This window comes from Scomber scombrus, chromosome 13, assembly GCF_963691925.1.
Source record: "Scomber scombrus chromosome 13, fScoSco1.1, whole genome shotgun sequence".
Classification (NCBI taxonomy): domain Eukaryota; kingdom Metazoa; phylum Chordata; class Actinopteri; order Scombriformes; family Scombridae; genus Scomber; species Scomber scombrus.
In genome coordinates this window covers 22,271,305-22,289,766 of record NC_084982.1, presented here as the reverse complement: position 1 = coordinate 22,289,766, position 18,462 = coordinate 22,271,305, and the positions used below count along the sequence as shown (strand labels likewise).

The 18,462-nt window shown below is 39.0% G+C and overlaps 1 protein-coding gene across 1 annotated transcript in view; it reads right to left on the bottom strand.

Annotated features, from left to right (window-relative positions):
* Positions 1 to 18,462, bottom strand: part of LOC133992704 (neuropilin-2-like) — a 97,492-nt gene that overhangs the window by 2,160 nt on the left and 76,870 nt on the right. The window contains exons 14-17 of the mRNA XM_062431405.1: positions 13,587 to 13,855; positions 13,288 to 13,384; positions 11,253 to 11,285; positions 9,045 to 9,047 (exon numbers count right to left, since the gene is read on the bottom strand). Of these exons, the coding sequence (XP_062287389.1) occupies positions 9,045 to 9,047; positions 11,253 to 11,285; positions 13,288 to 13,384; positions 13,587 to 13,855 (402 nt within the window). The remainder of the gene's footprint in view (positions 1 to 9,044; positions 9,048 to 11,252; positions 11,286 to 13,287; positions 13,385 to 13,586; positions 13,856 to 18,462) is intronic.

Sequence of the window (18,462 nt, the reverse complement as noted above, 5' to 3'; positions counted from 1 at the left end):
CATCACATCACCTCTTATGTCATCAGCACACAAGCTACATGTGTGGACAGAAATCAAGCTGCATAAACAGCTCAAATAGTGAGTGATCTTGTTTAAACTTTCTGAAGAGATCAGGCAAGAGATCTCATCTAAACTGTTCTGTTCTGTGCTCTGCTATCAAGAGAAAACAACATCCAGGGTTACTAAATATTTCCCAGAGACTAAATGCATGAAGCCAGAAAGTTTCATTACACCTAGAGCATCATTACTCTTTTTCTTTATTTGCTTAGAAATGAAAACAGAGCCAGGAGATTTAGATGATGACTTGAAAGATAGAGGAGAGAGAGAGGGGGAGAGAAGGGGAGGCTGAAAAAAAGACACAAAAAACTGTCTCATAGAAAAATATTACTTTTATTACCTTTACATTCCCTGCAATTTATTTTCTTTTTACTCCAAGACCGTGAAATTCAACAAGCTAAAATACCACTTCATATTTCTGAGGCAGGCCGAAGTCCAAGGCTTTGAATGGTTTGGAAAGCTCAATTCTGCTTCAATTCAGTTTTATTCAAGAAATTGATATTACAAATCCTACAGAAAAAAAAATAGAGCAATATCTATGCAGCTGATAATCATTTATTGCTGGGGGAAGGGGACCAAAAGCACATTATGAAGTGAAATCATAATTGGTATTCAAAGAATGAGAGGTGAAACTTATGCAGATATGAAAAGAAGATAGAGAGCCTCATTTCCTCAGTAAGATAAGGTCATTTTTCAATAAGACAATTTTAATGTGAGGCATCCCCAAATTAAACCTTCTACTTTACAAACTTCCACTACTCTGCACTATATCAATCTCTAAATAATAGTAAGAATACTGTCAAATGATACCTGTTATATGTTAAATAAAAATAAAGATATTTGCACAAGGTGATTAAATCACATCTTTAATTGTTTGAATTGACCCAAAATTGACTTCCAAACCCAATTGGTACATAAACAAAAGACTCAGAAGTATCATTCCAATTCAAATATTAGCGCAAACAACAAATCTTATGCTAATTGAAGTGTATTCATTTTCAAGAGTTTGGTTAAGAATTTCTCCATTTAATTATTTGATTGTGAGTTCGAGTGCCTTTATTGGCTTAATCTTTCTTGGTATATTCCATTATTTGATTTGCTTCAAGTTCAAACATCGAGCAAGAAGTCAAAAAAACAATCATAAAGTTGAGGCGTTTCCTTCACAGAGGCAGAGAAAGTGCACAGGAGTAAATATAACAGTGCTGTGCCTGAAGCTAGGGATGATCCCAAGGTTGGTTTTATTCAGTCTGGGTGAGTCCAAAACTAATCATAGTTTCAGTGAGAGCTAATTTAAGTTCATCCCTTGCTGAGGCCAGGTTTCAGAATGATCAATCTTTTTCTACTTTCAACAGTTCAACAAAAACCTCTCTGATTAATAAAAAAACCTCTATTATTAAAACAAGAAACCAAAGAAAAATAACATCACCTATTTGATAAAAATGACATCATCAAGGTAGATTTTCTCAACATGTGGTTGTACTTTTACCCCTTAAATCTATGATTTAACATCACAGAAATCAAAGGCTAAAAGAAAAAGTAAGAAGGACAAGAAAGGAGTGAAATACAGGAGATCAAAAATATCAGACCAACAAGACATCTCCAAGCATGCAAGCTCAGAAAACTCAAATTGGCCGGCAGATTATGAACATGACTTCAAATAATGTTGGCAGTCGTCTTAACCATCCTACTAAATAAAATAATATTTTCATGTTATTCAGTGCAAAAAGAAAAAGAAGAAGAAATAAACTCAGTTATTCTGCATCAGACAGTTTACCCAGAGTAAACAGATACCAGCTAGGCTAAACATGGTTGATTTCATCTCACTAAAATCTACTTTTAATGTAATACTCAACTTAGTACATGACCATGAAAGCATCCAATCAGTCTTGATAATGTAAATGTAGTTTCACAACAGACCCTCCAGGCTCTAAATTCTCCTTTCTCACAGTTAACTGAAATCACTGCAGGCCTTGACAAAACATTAAATCACTAACGGAGAGATACTAAAAGAAGCAGGATAAAACAGAAAGATGCCCAGACATTCTTTTGACGACTGTTGAACACTTTCTAATGATCCTGGCTTAAAGCCCTCAGGCTAGGAGCCTGAGAAGAATCATCATGCAGATCTGAGGGGAGATTAAAACTCCCTGTAGCCCCATTTTATCTCTACTCTCCAATTAGTAAAGAGAAGAATAAAAAGGCAGCTTTTTTATTCAGGCAAAGACATAGATGGCTCTTTGGCACCATGCACAGTTCCAGTGGGGGCCCGAGGACCTGTTAGAGTGCTTTCACCCGTAATATTTCTCCAGGAAACAGAGGAAGAGGAGGAGGAGGAAGAGAGAGAAAAAAATAGAGATGGCCTGAGGGCTAGAAATGCTTACTGCATGGTTTTATGAATGCAATCAGCTCCATTAACTAATTAGAAATATTAAAGGGCTTCAAATCAGTTTGTGATGGAGACAGGAGAGCAAAGTGAGGGAAGGTTGATTTAAAAGCACTGAAAAGACGCCAACACATTTTCCAAATCTTGCAAAAAAAAAAAGTTTGATAGAGAGAGAGAGAGGGAGGGAGAGAGAGAGATGTTGGAGAAAACTGCATGGGTAGCACAACATAAATATAGTCCTATATCATTCCTCTATTTGATTTTTGGACCTACATTGATTGGGTTATGGCACACGCCTCCTAGAATGAGTCATATAATGTGTAAATCATACACAAGTCGATTGAAATGGAAGGGAGAGAGGGGCTAGCAACGTGGAAAGTGGATATGCAAGCACACAATAAGTAAAATACGTGTTGACTACAGCACAAAACAGCATTTTATGAGATACAACATGATGAAATTGGTCAATATGGGCATCTGCAGAGTGAATAGACAATTTGAAAATGCACGAAACAATGATTTAAGTGACCAAGTTTTAATAGCTTAGTGGAAATCTGGATTATTTGTTAACACAGGTCTGCATTTGTTAGATGGTGTGTGTGTATGTGTGCAGTGAATAATGTGTGCCTCCATCATGCTGTCTATTCTGCCAAAAGACTTCTTTCATCTGCTTTTTTGTTTGAAACAACCTGCCCACCTCCTTCAATTCTCTCCCTCTTTCAATCCAAACCCCAACCTGCCTCCCTGTTAGCCTTCCTCTTAGAGTAAAAGAAGAAATCTATCTTTAGAAAGTAAAGAGAGCAGGGTTTTTTTTTCTCTTTTACTTCTTTCATCTCCCTCCATCTCTGGGCGCATTCTTTGGAGGAAAAAGGGGCTCGCTTAATGGGCCCTTCTCCTCTGAGAGATTTTGCTCTCCTCCATCTCTGCCTCTCATTTTCTCTGCTGTGTTTTTTTACTGGAAGGATTTGCGATGAAGGGAAGGAGTACAATAGGAACAAGCGGGTTTTGATAAAAGGGCTGGGGGATTTGGGCATGAACAAAATGATGTAGGGGGCGCACACAACACAAGATGGTGAGCAGCTGAAAAGTTCAGAAAAACAAGTGCGCCCAATTTCACAGGTGTCAGATAAGAATAGAGATTAAGAATGTAGTTCTAAATCAAAGTAAAATGCCAAGTAAATTAATTCTGTTTTTAACATCATCAGTCTTTACACATAGCACACAGATTTGCCTCAGTTTTGCGTCACTATCTGAAAAAAATTGGATGCTTTCAATGAGGGACAAACATTTGCTGTTTTCATGTCAAAGTCAAGAAAAGTTAAGCACTTCTTGTTAAGATCATCTCAGTGAGCACATTAAACATAGTCAGTATAAAAAAATAAACATTGTATAACTATTATACAGCATAGGCACACTCCAACACTTAATAAAAAGAAAAAAAGGCATTTGATTAATAACCAAGTCAAATTTGGATTTTGATTTCTATCTTAAGATTCACAGTAAAAGTAAGAAATTATCATAAATCAACAAAATCTTCAATAAATGATTTTTAAGGAGCAAAAACAAAAGTGCTGAGGTTACTATAAGATGTAACAGAAAGGATCAGAAATGCATCATGTAACACTTGTCGAGTTTTGTACTCTGTATCAACTGAAGGGAAATGTGCAATAATAGATGCCAACATATCCACTTTTTAAAAGGTGATTCAATAAAAATACATACATACAACTTGTGTGAAGTGTGTAACAGTAGTGCTGCACTGGAATCAGTCTTACTTGACAGATTAGGGTGAAATGAAATTACTAAAAAAAGAACTGACCAATGGTCCTGGGTCAGTGCTTTACTTGAAGGCTTTATAAGTAAATAGTTTTTTGTCACAGCATATGCTTGGTCTCACCTGATGAATACAAGCAAAAACAACGGACAATTGTTGTAGTCGTAGTTTCAGGTTACCAAGCCAATATGCCAAAGATTTTGAATCTCAGCAATTCTGAATGTGTCATCTAGGATAACACACAAATAGATTTAAAATACATAAAGACTTGCACAGGCAATGGAGAACAATGTAAATGCAGGTTCAGATGCTTGATACATATATGATTTTGGTTTTCTGTTTTGTTTCATTCATCCAGTCTAATGTGTGCAGAACATACAAAGATGCTTAGTTTGAACATTAACAGACACAGGCATTAAGTCATCCATGAGATCCAGGCAAAAAACTGTATAGAGTCCATTATACTCTAATTTGACACTGAGGCACTGTACCTCATTCTGGAGGTGAAGAGGATTAAAAAAAAAAGGCATACCCAGAATGTATTTAGTTGTGTACTGCAAATGACAAGTGCACTCAGGGCAAATACACACATGAGACTCAATCATGAGCCAGTAAGAAGTCTTGATGTGTCCGTGCATATGTATGTGTTTGTGTATTTTTATGGCAAGTGTTTGTTTCTAGGTGTGTAGGATGAGACATAAGCTGTCTCATCCCATGTTTCCCTTGTGTAAACCGGGCAGAGAACAGCACAACAATGATTCCTCGTTCACAGACCAAAGGAGCAACACACAGTGGATGTTTAGCTGTCTATCTTTCATGGCTGGACAGGCAGCACTAATTCCTCCTATACCTCTCCCTTTTCTTTATCTGTCTCTTTCACTCACTCTCAGTCTCTCAAAAGCTAGCGGACAAATAAATACCAGCTTCGCTCAGTCCCAAAGAAATAGCCTTCTATCTTTATGTAGCACACGAACACACTGTGGGCTGTGTAAATTCCTTCCCTGTCAGCAGTGTCCAAGCTGCAGACCAGAGTGGGGCAGACAGACAGATCCTGCTCTGACATTTAGTGAAGAAGAAAATATGCTGTTACAACACAGGTGTCTCATTTGTTTGACAGTTGCATTATGTCTACCAGTATGTCTATCTACAATCCATCTAATTTTCAGGTTGTGGTGCAGCTGTAGAAGTCAGTATACTCCAAAAAAAAAACTTGTTATCAGACCATTCATCAACTGTCAGAATTAGCAGCTGAAGTTCTGACATTTGCTCTCATCAGAGGGGGACGTTGGTAAAGTTTAACTCCAGGAATTGTACTTCTCTCATTTAATCTGCCAGTTCCAGCCAACAAGGAAGTTTAGTGAAGGTGCATACTGATCAGTCAATTAGATCAGTCATCAGCAACAGGAACTGCAGTGTCTTGCCCATGTAGATTCTCATCAGTGAAGAGTGGTGATTATGCTGAATACATCTCCTTCATTTCAAGGAGTTTTCACACCCTTTGATCACTTCACCTGACCGAAGTATTCAAATGAAATTTCAACACTGGGAATCAAAGTCATCTTTCTCCAGTCTGATGGTGAGCATGGACTCAGGACTTGGCCTGCTACCTGGGATCAGGGGGTTTTGGTTGGGGCTGTGGATCAGATTATAGCTGGCGTTTTGGTTGTGGCAGGAGTTTTGGTGACCTTGCTGATTTGGGTGTTGGCTGTTGCGGTACATCACTGAATGATGGCTAACGCTGGTCTTCTTGGTCGCCCCGTGGTAACGATGGCAGCACAGTATCACCACCACAGTTACAGTAACCAGCAGCAAGAGGGCACCTCCTCCCGCCAATAGATAGAACCAATACGCAGGGACGGGCTTCACTGCCACTGTGTCTACTGTGGGCTCCATTCCAGACATGGCGCCCCCTGGAGGGCAGGATGACACATTACTGGTTGTCTCAGTGGACGAAGGAGGCAGGCATGCAGACTGCACTGCAGAGTTAAAAGCTTTTAATTGTTTGCTAAGCCCTCCTGAGTTGTCATATCATAGTTTAGGAACTGTAACTAGTCTGTCAAGCTTTGCATTTCTCAACATGTTGAAGCTGTGTGCATTGGGTTAAAGTAAGAGCAATTGTTTGTGCTCTTTTTGTTATTCCAAAACTAAAAAACAAAATCAAAACTGTAAGGAATGTATTAAACTCTGCTTATCTGCTCTAACATTAGCTGTAATTGTTAGCATGTCTGGCTGACGAGCCTAGCTTACCTACAATAGTTCCAAAAGTTATTTCCAAGGCCTCGGAAATTATTTATCAAAATGTGTGCAAATGTTACCTGAAATAACTTTACATTACATTTGCAAAAAAAACATTGGTTAGTTCTTATCCTGAAAAGCTTTTTCTCATGTCTTGTTAAAATTGAAAACATAACCTACAACCTGAAAATATTAAGTAGCCTGTGTACAGTAACAGCCTGATCTTAAATTTAGTTATATCATACTTATATTGGGCTACTAGGACTTCTACATGGATCATCATATGGTGAGGATCCTGATCTTTTTGCCATGGGAATTTAGTTTTAGCCTCAGTTTTTCATGTATCAAACCACGTCTCATACTATGTATGTAGCCATAGAGTGCATATTTAAGTTATAAATTGTGTCAGCAGGCAAGTCAATTTGAACTAAAGTTTTCAATCAACTCATGGAGTTAAAATTTTCTTATTTAGCTAAAGCTGATGAATCAATTGTAGCTGACTGAAAGGCCTGCTTTTGTCTACTTCAAGGACCCATTTATTCACAAATAACTAGGACTTTTGAGTGATAAATCTGTCCCTGTTATCACCGTAAACTTCATGTTGCTAGAGTAGAGAGCTTGACAGACATAGCAACAGTAACTAAGAGGGAGGGGGGGTTAGCAAATGGTCAATTACTGGAGCAGTGAGCTTAAATTATTGCGCATTGCTGGCATTTAACTAAACATAATATAAAAGATCCACAGCACGCAAGCTCACTGTCTCAATATATAAACAACAATATGCAGGTGCATATTCTAAGTTACTTAAAGTCTTCATTCCACAAAATATAAAGATGCTGATACATATATTCTTTTGATTATGTTGATTTTGCTCATCAAAGTACTTTTGGTTGATGCAAACATCACAAGCATTAGCTGCACATTGACACGCGAAGGCTCATGCCATGCGTTCAGATTCGATCACAGAATGCAAAGCCTTGATTATGCAGTGACTTGCTGATTTGGACAAAGGGTGGCGGGGTGTTAAGTGGTTGTATTTGAAAGGACGCCGCTTTTATCGGGGCAAGATCACATTGAAGGGAGTCGGGTGGGGAGCGAGAGAGAGAGAGAGAGAGAAAGAAATGGAGAGGAAAAGAAGGAGGAATTACAGGAGTAGAAAGAGGATAAGAGAGGAGGCATTATTAGAAGAAAGAATGAAATGAAATAGAGAGGGGTGGTAGAAAGTGAGAGGGGAGAGGGGGTGGGAGGGAGGGGAAGGGACGGGAGAGAGTTAATCCTGCCATGATATCTTTAATCCTGCATTAAAGGGTTTGTCTGAAACTTCAATACTCTGTCAACTCACTGTGAAAGAAACCTGCTAAGAGAGAGGTTGTAGAAAAGAGAGAGAGAGAAGGAGAGAAAGAGGGAGAGAGAGAGGGGGAGAGGGGGGCAAGAAAGGGAAAGAAAGAAAAGAAGAAAGAAAGACAGAAAACTTGAGCAAGAAAGAAAGAGGAAATAGAGCGAGGGCAAGCAAGAACTGGATGGACACAAGAGAGAAGAGAAAATATAATGAAAGGACATAGGAGGGGTAGATGTGCAGTAAGAGAGAGAAATACAGAACCTCAAGGAAACAAGTGAGCTTAATATTTTCTTTTTTTAAGTTCAGACATACTCTTTAAGGGTTTAAAATTGGCTTTGATTGTAAAGCTGCTCTCTACGCTGCCTGCACAGAGAGTCTTCCCACCAGTGGATTAAGACACAGATGATTTCCAGGGCTGCAAAAATTGACATTACTTTGCTTTTTTTGGGATCTAAAGAGAATAAAAATGAAAAAAAGAAAGAAAGAAAAAAACGTTTCTCAAGAGCACCATTCCTAAAATGAGCTAATGAGTGTGGCTTTCATGGAAGCTGGCTACTAGTTCCTGAATTAGCTCAGCTATCTTTCTCATTCTCCTTCCCTCAAATCACACATCAACAACCTTCTCTACAGTCAAATTAAAAGCAGACGTTTGCCTCTGTTTGTGTGTGTGTGTGTGTGTGTGTGTGCGCGTGTGTGTGTGTATGTGTGCGTGTGTGTGTATGTGTATGTGTGTAGCATGGTTGGCCAGCATGCAGCCAGTCATCTCTTGCCAAAAGCCAAATGCCTCATTGGTTGCCATGGATACAAAAACCCAACAGTGTGGCACACTGGCTCACATCACAATGTGTTTCATATGGATCAAGTTATCGTGTTCTTATTAAGGAGAGACATTATACATTTTATCTCCAGTTGTCATCAAACTCATTCAGTATAGTTTCATTATTTTTTTCTTCATTGTGTCATGCTAAAAGAAGGTATTAAATAGGCTATAATTAAAATAAAAAATGGGTTCAGCTGAGACATTATTAACTCAGTCATGTCCAATTCAACTACTGTACTCATCCTTATTTAAGATGTCAATTCCATTTTTTCCATTCAAACACTATTTAGTTTATCTGTTAATTAATTTAAAGTACATATTTTTATCTCTGAAAATCCTGTTTTCAAAATCCCGTTTCAGTTAAATAACCAGTGATGAAGTGCTAATTCTCCACTTAATCATAGACTATGGTGGATTTTAACATTTTCAATAAAACCTGCTCTCCAAAACCACAAATATCTCATCATCCTCCCACACACACTCATTCATTCTCCAATTCTCTGCATTAAGACACATTTAATAAAAGCCGAAGAGCAACTACATCCACTTATCCAAAAAGAAAGACTTTAGTTGTTTTCTACTCTCAAATCTTTAATCCTTTATCCCGGGGCTTAGACTCATGGAAAAGAGATGTATGTTAGAACCGACACTGCTGTCATTCTGGCAGTCACATGATACCTGTTTAAGGCCCTGAGCCACAGTCTAATAAGCGTTAGGTCAAATACTTGAGGTAAATTAGGGTATGAGTCAGGTGACTGGAGTTTTCTGACTGAGTTTGGCTCTTGGCTTTTACTATTTTAGGTAATGGCATTTTATGCGAACAAATTCGCATGCTGCTCGAGTATCTGACAGTATTCAAAGAATGTTTTTGATCTATTCACACATACACACACACACACACACACACACACACACACACACACACACACACACACACACACACACACACACACACACACACACACATACACACATGCACACACACACGCACACACAGTTGTATAGTAATCTCATAGTAATCTCAGTTATATGGATGCAAGGTGAATGAAAGTGCAGTAATCATACTCATACACACAAGTAGTGCTTTAAAAAAATCATTAAAGAAAAAAACTCCAGTTTCAATCTGTGCTCGACCACCCATGAATTGTGATCTACATTCATGAGAATACAAATCACCAAAATAAAACCCCTCAACAAATCAACAACATGTTGACTTACACATTCTAAGATTGGTCAAATGTGTTGCGGCCCAAGTTAGACACAATTCAATGTGTATATTCAGCCTCTTTATAAATACCGGTATTGGTATTTTGTGGGTTTCTAAACAAAAGCAGTCCTACAGCCAGCGTTTTAGGTCCCAACCAGGAGTTTGAAAACAAGAGATCCAATAGCATAATCTGTCTAAGCGCTTTTATCTGCTTCAGACTGGCCTATTTGAGGATGAATGAGCAAAAAAGGAAAGAAAGGAAAAAGAGAAAAGGGAAGTTGGATGGTGATCAGCTCTGCATTTCATTCAGGTGGGATCAGCAGCTTGCTGAGCAGGGTAATGGGGTGAGGAATGGAGGAGAAAGAGAGGAGATGAAGAAAAGAAAGGAGCAAATTTAAAGGAAAGCCTAGGTAAGAAAGAGACAAGTGGCAAAAGAGAGAGAGAGATGTTGAGATGAAAGCAGAGATGAGAGAATGCAAAATATAGAAGGGGCAGAAAGGGGAACATGAAAAAAATGAAAGGAAGAAGGAGAAGAAAAGAGGCTCCTTGTATGGTGTTGAATGCAGAGAGGGAGAGCTTATAGGGCGACACCAAATCAGGATGGAAGAATGGATGATAAGCAATTTTTCTGCTTGCTACAGTAAGAAAGTAGTGGGGGATGGACTGATAAACAGAGTGAAGGTCAAGAAAAGACCTTCCTCACATCATTTCAACAATGAACTCAATGATTTCAACCTTTGCTCCTACTATATCACCCTATATGCATTTTACCATATTAAAAAGCAATAAAATAATAAACAATTAATCACAGTGGGTCTGTGTGTGCTACAGACACACTCATACATGGGATGTATTGCATATATGTATGCCAGTAACACAAAGAATACACAACATTAAAAACCTGAAACCATACAAGTCTACAGACTCTGCAAACACACTTTTTTTTGCCAGAGTTGCTGTCCTAATGAATAATGTTGTGTTACTTTTTGATTCTGAAGTTTTTTTTCTCGCTGAGGAACACATAAGATCAAACTACATAACCAAGAGTATCAGCCCAGCATGCAGGGAGTCATGCTGGAACAATGCAGTGGATCTATAATATCAAATATTTTAATATGAATTAAAATCTATATATAAATCTATCATTAGAATACTGTATATACCCTGATAATGTCAAATTCTGAAATTATCTAATTATTACTGTATGTAAACATGTAAGAAAGCATACTTAGATTTGTGTGGAAATGATGTAACAGCTAATTTTCAGTCAAAATAAGTTCTTGTAATTTTTCTCAGGATTGTATGGCAACATACGTGTGTTATACATAAACAAGGTTACTCAGGGCCGGTGCAGTGCTGAAAGCTGAGCTTAGCAACGAGCAGGAAGCACGGACATTTGGCACAGGAAGTACACATGAAACAGGAAGTAGAACTTACTGGTTATGCCAGGAGTTAAGGCAGGGAAAGGCTCTGGAAAAAGAGAAAAAAGGGATGTTACTGGAGATGGTAAGTGACTGATAAAGTATGTCCAATGAAAAGTGATGAATAACCAATGAGTCATCATGTTAGTATGAAGTGCAATGGTTGTTATGCTTGTAGACTGAATATTAGGAAATAAAGAGTTTTGCCTTTGGAGCACTGATCGAACCATCATAATATAAATCTCATTTGGTGATCAATGTTTAGATCATTCACTCAGATGAGTTCACAATTTAAGTCCCATTTTCACTGGAGCTGCTCCAGGATGGGATTTTTATCATCAAATATAGTTTAGGTTTTCTGGGCTTAACACCCAGGTAAATACAATAAAGTGATATTATACTATTTTTCAATAACTTTCATCGTAAGTGTTTCTAAATATGCTTAGATCATTATATACAGTACACAAAAGGACAGTGAGCAACCTAATATGTCCAATGATTGTTATCAGAAATACATTTTAATACAACTGAATTGTGAAACTGCAGCATGCTGCACTTTTTGAAAAGGCACTTGTTAGTCATGTTTGAGAAAATCAATAAAGATTTGTTGACTTCCAAGATGGCAGATGGAGTCCAAAGGGCCATAAATCTTCCAGGATGACAGTTATTTTTACAAAATGGAAAGAAAGCAAATATGGAAAGACAAAAGAGTGAGCTGACAGGGTAGAAAGAAAGGAAGTGCGTCCTCCCTAAACATGTGTCTCTCTCTGTGTGTGCCTGTCATTTCTCAATAGCTCTCACTTTCATCTTTTTGCTCTGTCACTCGATCTCTCTCTCCTGCTGTTGCTCTTTATTTTTTTTTTGCCTCTCTATCCTCATCCTCTTTCTCTTTTCTCTCAAGGCGAGACTCAAGGTGTTAATAGCAGCAGACATAAGAAGAAGAAGAAGAAAGAAGGGAATGGATGGACAACGAGGGTGAGATGTGTAAGGGAAGTGTTGGACATGTACAGAAGGGAAATGGAGAAATGGGAAGGAGGGGTGGAGGTAAGTTAAAGGGTCATGGGAACAGAGAGTGAAATTTACTGCTGTTTATTATTTGCTGGGGGGATGTGACATCTATTATGAAAGTGAGAGGGAGCAATATGAGGGAAAAAAACTAAGAAAATAGACAGAGAGAGAAAATGGCAGCGAAAGAAAGACAGGATGCAGCAGTGTGAAAGAGTTGAGAGAAGAGAGAGGAAAGATAGTGTGAGGGAAAGATAATGGTAGGAAAGAAGTGAGGAATGTAAAACTAAGAAAAATAATGGCTCACATCACAAAAGTGTAGTGAAAGCAAATTGATGAGAATGATGGAAGAGGTAAGAGTGGATCATATGCACCCTGTTTTGACCCTAAATGTAGCCGTACACAGAGGTCTGAGTTTGGTGAACAAAAACTTTGACATCTGAGATTTTCCATTTGACCCACAGAGAAGAAAAACATGTCCGTGTCTGTGTGGGTAGGTGGGAAGGAATGATGCTTGTCAGACAAGGAAATGCGAAGGATTAAGCTGTAATCCTCCATTTTTATTAATAGTGGTCTTGTGGGTATGCATGTGTGTGTGTTTATGCGTGTGACTGTCTGAGAGTGGACAGACAGACAAACTCTCTCGCAAATATAACCGCAAAATAACTACATGTTGCTCTCAGACTGAATGGAAAAAGTAGGTGAGAGAGTGAGGAAGAGAAATGCGAAGAATCATGGAATGGCGTGGAGGGTGGTGATATTGGAAAACACTGACAGAGATAGAGAGAGAGAGGGCGATACAATGAAAGATAGATTAGAATCCATGCCCAAAGGCCATTTGTGGCCTACTTTCTTTCATTTATATATATTTTTTCCTGTTTTTTCCTATGTGTGTATGTGTGTGAGTGTGTGGTTTTTCTATCTCTCATCCAGTCTCTGTTGAGAACGTGGCATAAACGGTTTGGTATGTAAGAGGGACAAAATCAGACGGAAAAACAGACTAATAAATGGGGAAGACAGGTAGGCAGACAGATTATGAGACTTACGTGTACACTGCTCCAGCTCCATGCTGTTGCTCATATGGATGTTATCTATTCTGATGTGGCCTCTGGTCGGGTGATCAAAAAACCCTTCAAACACCACCTAGACAAGAGAAGGAAAGGCGTAAAGGCACAGAAATATGACAAAAGCTTCTTTCTGACAACAAAAACATCATTGGGCTGAAGTAGTGGCCAATAAAAAAGTGAGTAGGTAATGATGAACTGTTGCAACCACCAAATAGACTAAAACTAGTCTAGAATATTGACAGTTTCTCTGCAGTCTGTTTAAAAGAAACTACCCTTACCTGATACTCTTTGGGGCTTTGGGGCAGAATGGTGCGGCCCTCTCTCCAATGAGGCCCCTGGTCTCCTTTTAGAGCCCATAGCAGCGTCTCCTCCTGGTCGCTATCCCTCAGCAGGACCCTCAGGCTCCCCTGTGCCTCCCCCTGCAGCTGGTAGTAGAAGATGAGGCAGAGTGGGCCTCGCTCCGGCCCCACCTCAGGGCTCAGCAGCCGGGCTCGCTTACGCTGGGTGTGGGCGCCTGCGTCAAGGTGGAGGTAGTTCCCTGAGAAGTCTGGAGGAAAGGATGAGACAGACATTATTGTATTATTGTGTGATACATTTTAGATTAATGAGGTTTATACTGGCCCGTAAACTGACACATTATCACACATTAAATATGACATAACGTATATGGTTTTCTCTCTCTTATTTGCATTTCATTCGTTTAATGGATTCCATTTTAATGAATTTTATGATTTGTGAAAGCGCTGCTGCAGAAAGCAGATTCCCGTATTGCCAGTGAAAAAGGCCCTGCGTACAGTATGATGTAGTATTGCGGCAGGATGTGGTTGTTTAGAGCTTAAGGCATTACCACCATCATTCTGTGGTATGAGGCTTAACCACGAATGAGACTGCCATTTTATCATGGCTGCTAATGGCTATGGAAACAAATGAACACACAGACGCACACACACGCACACACACACACACACACACACACACACACACACACACACACACACACACACACACACACACACACACACACACACACACAGACACACATAAACACAAAACACTGCCAAACAGCCCTAATCATTCTGAATGCTGACACCTCGTTCTGTTGCTCTCCCCATTTTTGCTACTTAGTCAGCAGCGCCATCATACCAATAATGCTTGTGCACTTGAAGTGTATCTGTGTGTACGTGCTCTCTCTACCTACACTCACTCTATCAATTTTTTTTTAATCTAATCAACTTCCTTTCTCTCCTCTCAGCTCGAGGAAGGAACGGGTGACTGAGAGAAAGAGTGAACAAACATGACATATAAGAGAAGGAGAGAGAAAGAGAGAGAGAGAAGGGTAGTGCTACAGGGTTTTATCCAACCCAAACAGGACCATAATCATTAGCTTCCTGCTGTGTTTGGCTGTTTGTCTGTTTTGTCTATTATGGCCAGAGTGTAAAAGCTTTGCTGGAGCTGCACATATGTCTTTTTATCGACAGACACACACTGTGGTTGACACCTTGTAAGGAGAGAGAGGAAGAGAAGAAAGGGGAGAAGAGAAAAGACAAAAGAAACATCTCTGTATCTATCTATCTATCTATCTATCTATCTATCTATCTATCTATCTATCTATCTATCTATCTATCTATCTATCTATCTATCTATCTATCTATCTATCTATCTATCTATCTATCTATCTATCTATCTATCCTCTTTTCATCTCAGTTTACCCTCCCTCGGCTTACACAGAAAAAAAGAAAACACTCTTCAGATTTTGCAGCACATCACGCTTAATGAATAATGGATTTGGGTTGAGGTAACTCTGTTTCTTCACTTGCAGGCAATGAAAAAGGGGGACCTAAATTACCGTTTCTCATTAAGTACAGTTAGAGAAAGTTGCAGTGTTTTTCTGTCTCCCCGCGTTTGATCTTGGCGAACGTACAAAGGGAGGGAATTAATTAACAACTCTCCATGGGAGGGATAGGCAGGGATGTAGAATTGGCTCTGAGGGAGGGAGGGAAATGTGTGTATGTGTGTGTGTGTTAGTTCATTTGTTGGTATATGCTTATGTTTATATCTGTGTGTGTGTGTGTGTGTGTGAGAGAGTGTGAGAGTTCATCTGTCACTCATTATGTGTGTATGAGTGCATCGTTTTGCATATATGTATGCAGTATCCATGAGTTTTAATCTTCTCTATTTCTTAGATAATTTAATTTGAGTGTTTGAGTTTGTTATGTGTCTGTATGTATGTTTATCTGTCCTCAGTTCTCACATAAGAAGTGAGCATGTACAAAATAGGGGAATTCAACAAAGTTATTACTGTGAATATAATATGTGTAACATTGATTCCTAACATTCTTCATTCAAACCACAGCAAACAAGCAAATAGCATCCAGTGGTTTTAATGAAACTATCTGCTTGAGCTCAGTAGCCTTCATGGTTATGTTGCATTCATCTGAATGACATTATGAAAATGCACCATGCCTGAGAGCTGAAATCAAATATGTACCCTAGAAACAATGTCTAAGGAAAGGAGGGAAACATAAATGCTGCCTGAATTATGTATGTTGCATCAGATGTTGAAATTGTAGCCCGAGTTTTGCATCACAAGTGCTGAATGTGGAAGGTTTAGACTACAACAACAGATTAGGTTACAGGTATAAAGTAAGGGAGAGATCATAGTTTGGGTTAAATATTAACATGATCTTTCCTATAATCAACTGCTTTGACTTCTCTAAACTTAACCATGAAAATGCTATTCATGCTTTAACTGCTAAGACCGAACAGAAAGAAAGAAAAAAATATGTTGACAGTTGAAGTTTTGCAGATATATTCAATATTAAAATTTAGTGAATCAAATACATTTTATAGAAGTTTAAGTTTTGAAATCCAATATCTACTATCAGACCTAATTGGTCAGAATTTCCTGCACATCACAAAATTTGCTTGTTAAAAGTCTGAGAGACTTCTTCAAGCACTGTGAGTAATCCAAATGGGCAAAGGTACGGGAAAAACCAGTTAAGAGTGGAAACACCCTTAAATTATGTCAGAATTAATACAGCTTACACAGTTAAATGTCAACTTTTGGATCATTATATTTCATCACACCAGTTACAGATTTGAAAATTGGGTAAAAGCTTTGGCTCAAATGTGAAAAGGCAAGAAAAGATTGTGAAACAGGCTGTCGGAGAAAGCTGACATATTTTCGCATCAAGACCATTCAAAGCAACAGCATCAGGTGTTAGGAACTGATATTATGAAGTCAGTTTAAGTGTCTTTTTTCCTTCTTCAACATGTCCTTATCCCCCCTTCCCCTCCTTATCAATAACTAAACCACTTCCAACAACGTCTGGTGTGAGTTTATTTCGATGAAAATCTCCACAGGGTAAAGAATTTCAGTCTTGCCCTATCTGAGTTCAAAAGAATAACTTATGAGCTCTGTTCGGGTCGGATTTTCTCTTTTAAAACCCCTAAAAGTGCTTTCAATGACAAGGGCTGGGGATTTGATCTGCATATTGAGACAGCTTCCAGACAGGGTGCCGCGCTAATGTTGCTGTAGAACAAGACTTAATGTCATGTTGCTGTCTAACACTGAGACAGGGACGCTGCCAAGTCAGTTACACACACATGCACAGACACACACTCATAACGGCGCGTACATATACTTTATTTTAGACTTGCGCACACAGAAAGGTTTGCAGACACACACACACACACACCCATCACAGCCTAGTGAGATGTAGAGCCTTGCCTTATGTCACGGCCCTGTCTGTTTATGAAGGAGCTGCTCAGTCAACCATGAACGGGATAGCTTCAACAGATACACAGAGAACCTTGGTATACAGTATGGCAAGGTCGTGTGTGTGTGTGTGTGTGTGTGTGTGTGTGTGTGTGTGTGTGTGTGTGTCTGTGTCTGTGTGTGTGAAACAAACCCACACACCTTGAGTTTAATACATGGACAGTCCCACCTTGAGTGGTTAAATGTGTGTGTTCGTTTGTGTGTGGAGCCTCAGGGAGAGCTTGAGAGCTAAGGCAGCACTTCTGTCAAACCCATCATCCGACTTATCGTACCGCTCTGGGCTGTGTGTGTGTGTGTGTGTGTGTGTGTGTGTGTGTGTGTGTGTGTGTGTGTGTGTGTGTGTGTGTGTGTGTGTGTGTGTGCGCGCGTGCCTTATGAGTGTGTAGGTACAGTAAGTATGGGTGATGGATAAAACAGTCCTGGGTTTTCCTCTGGCTGTCTTATTAAAGATGGACAGATGTGGAAAAAGGCAAGTACCACTGAGGGAAACGGAAGTGAAGTTAGTGAGGAGAGATCGTTGTGATGGAGTGAGAAGGTGGAAGTGGGAAGGGACATGAGGATAAATAAAATACTGCATTATGAATTTGAAAGTTACTGTAATAAGACATATTAAAATGTAGGATATAATATACAAGAAAGGTAGGCAGAGAAAGCTAATAGGAAGGCTGAGGTAAAGCAATTACATTATATTATATACGCAAGTAAAATATGCTACAAGACTGAACAAACTACACAGGTACAGTGAAAAAGATACAAAATATGGGGAAGAACTCTAAGAAGTTGAAGATTAAAACGGAGGAAAAAGAGAAAAACAAGAAAAGAACAGATAAGAAACACTAAAGTAACAAACTAGGTTAGAGAAAATGAAACCTAATACTTTCTTAAAAAACTCCAATTAAGTCTTCGTACACAGTTTTAGCAGATCAGAGTGAAATCCTTGCATCATAGTTGCTGTCAGTAGTTCCTCCCAGCACTGGGAACTGTAATATTCCACCAAAGGACAACCACTTTGCTCTTAATTAGCTACAGAAGGCTTTGTGCTGAGGAAGGTCAAATATCTCTGCATGATGATGCTTTTTTTCCCGTCTGTGTTTGAAAAATGAGAAACGTCTTGAAATCAGAAATGCCCAGAAAGATGAGAGTAAGAGCGTTGTTGCACATAAAGTTTTTTACAAAGTTTGAATGAGACTTTGTGTTTTCTGTCCCACTGGCATAACATTATGCTCAGGAGAGTACTGGTCTGATTAGGAGATGCTATTTTTTGCTTGGCATGATGTCAGAAAAAGTGCTGGTTGTATTATTTTTTATCAGGGTCAAAATCAAGTGTTGGAAATGGTTGTGTGGGGCCAAACACTATAGTAAAATCTTCAAAATCT